General features: G+C 36.3%; 2 protein-coding genes and 1 long non-coding RNA gene across 3 annotated transcripts in view; 1 reads left to right on the top strand and 2 right to left on the bottom strand.

Moving 5' to 3' along the window:
- The window catches only part of LOC104743129 (putative clathrin assembly protein At1g03050), a 3,070-nt gene extending 2,604 nt beyond the window's left edge, over nt 1-466 (bottom strand). Inside the window, exon 1 of the mRNA XM_010464241.1 lies at nt 460-466. Coding sequence (XP_010462543.1) covers nt 460-466 — 7 coding nt within the window. The remainder of the gene's footprint in view (nt 1-459) is intronic.
- Nucleotides 1,161-3,798, top strand: LOC104738800 (transcription factor bHLH7-like; the record flags this gene model as incomplete). The annotated part of the gene is given in 6 exon segments (XM_010459011.2): nt 1,161-1,523; nt 1,987-2,109; nt 2,278-2,343; nt 2,564-2,629; nt 3,007-3,087; nt 3,201-3,798. Coding segments are annotated over 6 exon segments (915 nt in total), but the record flags the coding sequence as incomplete, so codon positions are not given.
- Nucleotides 3,897-4,649, bottom strand: LOC104738799. Its single transcript, XR_759835.2, has 4 exons — nt 4,559-4,649; nt 4,422-4,483; nt 4,297-4,325; nt 3,897-4,183 (listed from the first exon to the last, which is right to left on the bottom strand). It is a non-coding gene; the product is annotated as an uncharacterized LOC104738799 (long non-coding RNA).

Below are 4,662 nucleotides of genomic sequence, written 5' to 3'. Positions count from 1 at the left end.
TTTTTTTTTTTTTTTTTTTTTTATGTTTTGTTTTTGTGTTCTTCTTCTGCTTCTTGTGTTTTGTTTTGTTTCGTCAATGTAGTTTCTTTGGTGTTCGTCGATTTTGCACCATTTAAGTCGCCGAAGTTGTCGGAGACATTTGCCGGTCAGAAATACCGCCACGTGGCTGGCTTTCTCTTCTAAATTTTTTTTTATTTGTGGGGTCAACTGAAATGTAGTTTTGTATTTACCATTAATGGGAAACGGAAGAGGAGAGATTTGATTAACAATAGTACTAATGTTGAGTTTAGCCAACAACAAACAATATTTTTAATGAAAAATACAAACTCCTAATTCTGATAGACAACAGACAGAAGAAGATGGATAAAACTGAGTATGGGAGATTGGGAGTGTTTCAGCAGCACTTAAAAGGAGAAGCAGCAAGTGGGTAATATTATATCATATGTCAATAACTCAGACGTGTCATTCTCATATTGGATAAAGAGATAACTTTACACCATGGGTGCTAAATTTTTGGAAAAACGACAAATGGTGTATTATTATTTTTTCTACCACTAACGAGAAGATGATGACGAACCCGACAATTACGTGAAATTTTCCCATTACCAAATTTATAATATAACAAAACATTTTATTGTATTTTTTTAATTTCCAACTTTTCTACTTAAAAAGAGTTTGGTATTTTCTATTAGGAGCTTTTTCTTAAACTGATGTGAATAAGTTAAACAAAGTCAAAACCAAAAAGCCCACTTAAAAAAAAAAAAAAAAAAGCCCACTTCAAGTTTCTGGAAGGTTTAAACAAAGAATAAGGGCAAAAACGAAAATAGCTATAAAGTAAGGTCCTTTTTCTCAAACAAATAATTAAAAAAAAAAAAAATGAAAAAAAGGAAAGAGAGAGAGAGCATAAAGTGAGAGTCTTTTTTTGTCATATCCTTTCTCGTCTGTGTCTCTTCGTCCTCATTAGCTTAAGCATCATTCATCAATATCATTCATTCTCCTTCTTCACCTAACACAAACTCCTCTCAAAAAGATTCCCCCATGGAAACTTGTTCTTCCACCTCTCTCTAATTATTATATTAACTCGCTATCTTCTTTTTTTTTTTTTTTTTAACTCACCCTCTCCCTACCACTGAGTCGTTTCCATGGCTAACAACAACAACCCACATGATAACATCTCCGATCCATCTCCCACCGACGATTTCTTCGAGCAGATCCTCGGTCTTTCCAACTTCTCCGCTTCTTCTGGTTCTGGTCTTTCTGGAATTGGCGGAGGATTAAGCGCACCTCCGATGATGCTTCAGCTCGGTGGTTCAGCAGGGGACGAAGGGAATCATCATAATCACAACATGGGTGCCATTGGAGGAGGACCTGGACCTGTTGGGTTTCATAATCATATGTTTCCCTTGGGATTAAGCCTCGATCAAGGGAAAGGACATGGCTTTCTTAAACCTGAAGGTCTTCTTCCTTCTGGGAAACGTTTCCAAGACGATGTTATTGATAACCGATGTTCCTCTATCAAACCTGTAAGCTTCTCTCTTCTTGAACTCTTCACCCTTTTTTATTTTTATTTGTTCTGTGTCTGTTTGTGCTTGTGGTTTTCGATGAAAAATCTTTAGGGTTTCAAAAAAGTTACGTTTTTGAGGAAACCCAGATGAGAAAGGTTGAATTTTGCCAAAGGATTAGGTCTAAATTTGATAGTTTTTGGTTCAGATTGGTGAGATTTTTCTGATTTTCGTTTGTTTGTGAAGAAACCCCAAGTTGAAGATTTTGAGAGGTTTCTTAACTAAAATTAACTTTTTTGTAAGCAACTTTAGCATAAAAGAGTCTTCTTTTATGTCAAAATTAGATTGTCCGAAATTATTTTCTCTTGTGGATACTTTTGACAAAGCTGAAGTGATATTTTCACCTGCTCTTATCTTGTGAAAAGTGATTTTAAGCTTCTTTTTTAATGTTATTGCTTCCTTTTTTTGTCTGTTTTGTTGAAAGGTTTACCATGGGCAGCCAATGTCACAGCCAGCTCCACCAATGCCGCATCAGCAATCTACAATTCGACCGAGAGTTAGAGCTAGGCGAGGTCAGGCCACTGATCCACATAGCATTGCTGAGAGGGTAATATTTTTGATACACTTTATAATCTTCTGTTCTGTTCTGTTCTGTTCTTCCGTTTATGTCTAATGTTTGATCAAAGCCTCAGCTATTGCTATTAGTTGAGATAGTTTGGCTTTATCTTTGCTTACGGAAACTTTACCTGAATGAATAATATTTGCTTTGCAACAGCTGCGTAGGGAAAGAATAGCAGAACGGATCAGGGCGTTGCAGGAACTTGTACCTACTGTTAACAAGGTTGGTATCCTTTGCCTAAAGCTTCAGCTGTATGAATTTTTCAAGGGTTTTGTTCTCATATCGCAAAGATAGCTTGAAAAAGAGCTCAAAGCTAATCAGAATACTGGCGTTCTCAATGAGTGAGAAGCTTTGTAAATGGCAAATAGAGAAACTGGGCTAGTCACAAACTTTGGAATTGTAAATAATAAAGATTTCTGTTGCGTTTGCTTTCTTTATGCAGACAGATAGGGCTGCTATGATCGATGAGATTGTCGATTATGTTAAGTTTCTCAGGCTCCAAGTTAAGGTAAAACCCCAGTCGTTTTTCAGTTTCAGTAAAATGCTATCATTGAAAGAGAGATTATTTAAAACATCTAGAAGGATTTGGTGGTATAAATACTTGGTCCCCACCACCACCTACTCTATTCAACCAAAATTCTAATCTGAATTAAAGATTAATAATTGTTTAATTCAATAGTAATAAAGAGTAATCAAAGAGCACATGATTGGGTGTTTTTTTGGCATTAGTCTCTTTCACTTAATGCTTGCTTCTCTCCCATGGAGAATCATTACAATTGAGGACTACGATAATAAAGCTAATGAGAACATTGAAGAATATTATGCAATGATGGGCTTTGATAATACTTTTCCTTGATAAGCTTTATCTCTGGTCAACTGTGGCAGGTATTGAGCATGAGTCGTCTTGGTGGAGCCGGTGCTGTCGCACCACTAGTCACTGAAATGCCATTGTCGTCATCAATTGAGGTTAGACTAAAGAGAGAGAGAGAGAGATAGACTTAAAAGAGAGAGAATAAAACAAGAGAACTTTTGGTAATGGGTTTGATTCACTGACTTCTGGTTTAAAAACTTTTCTTCAGGACGAGACGCAGGCCGTGTGGGAAAAATGGTCAAACGATGGGACAGAGCGGCAAGTGGCTAAGCTGATGGAAGAAAACGTTGGAGCAGCGATGCAGCTATTGCAATCAAAGGCTCTTTGCATTATGCCAATCTCGTTGGCAATGGCGATTTACCATTCTCAGCCACCAGACACATCTTCTTCAATCGTCAAACCAGAGATGAATCCTCCACCATAGATTTTGTTTATGGGACAGCATCCAACGTTCCTCAGCTGAAGATTGACATTTTGCTCCTTTTCCCACTATCTAGACTTTTGTGACTGATGAAAGGTAAGTAAAAAGACATTGGAGGTGGAATCTAAGTAGGATTTGTGCAGTAAAGAAGTAAGAATGGGAAGTGTCAAAAGAAGAAAAAGGCTCTCTCGCTTGCTTGGCCTAATATTCTATCAATTTGATGAAAGTAACTCTTTTTGTTTTAAAGACTTTAGTGGGAGTTTGAGGAGGAAAACGCTTTGAGGGTAAGGGTAGTAAAGTAGCTCTGTAGTAGTAGTAATGAAAGGTGTGGGATCGCTTTGAATTATTATGTAAAAAAAGGAAAGAAAAAAGTGTTCGTTGTATTTTGATTTTTCCCTTCTTCTTCTTGCACTAATTTGGACAAGATCATTTAATTTGTTCAAAATGATATGGTTAATATAGTTGACTGGACTGGCCAGTTAATTATTAAAAACATGATTTGCCTATTAGGAGTGTAAAAGAAAACACAATGTACGAACAAAATCCGGGTACATTGCAAGAACATTGGAAATAAATAGTAATACACACACAGTTAAATGCAAAGAAAATTGCTTATTAAAAAGATTTCCAATGCAGGAAAATGACTGTCTTTACCCAAACCATCTTCATGCAAGAAAGCAGATTCAAAAGTTAATAGATCTGATCAGTAAATCAGCATTCGACTTCGACTTTATTATCAGCTCTGCATTGGGTCGGTCGTTATAATCAACCTGCCATCAAAATGTTAAAAAAAAAAAAAAAAAATGTAGCTACTACTACATTGAACAACCATTGAGAAACCATATAACTGAATATTTGCAGAGTAGAGTCAGAGAGCTTTTACCCTCCATTTAGCAACATCTGGTGGTTTACCTGTAGTACGCAACGGAGAAACATATTAAACAAATCAAGGATTCTCTAAGGTCATTGCGAGTCTTTTAGAAATGAAAAGGACTTCTTACTACATACCAGTTGAGATATGCCGGTTTTCAACTCGTTGCATTGCTGTATCCAGATTGACATCGATGAACCTTTCAAATGAAGATGGAAGATATTATAATTGGTAATATTGAGATCTAAAACTTAAGTAAACACACTTTTCATACCACTTATCATCAAACATATCCGAGATGTCTTTCCAAGATCCTTCTTCTAACAAGATGTAGTTTCCTTCTACAATAACCACTTTATGCCTGTAAAAAGAGGACAC

This window comes from Camelina sativa, chromosome 14 (assembly GCF_000633955.1).
Source record: "Camelina sativa cultivar DH55 chromosome 14, Cs, whole genome shotgun sequence".
NCBI classification, from domain to species: Eukaryota; Viridiplantae; Streptophyta; class Magnoliopsida; order Brassicales; family Brassicaceae; genus Camelina; species Camelina sativa.
Note: the sequence above shows the minus strand (reverse complement) of the source record. Positions and strands in the feature narration are given on the sequence as shown.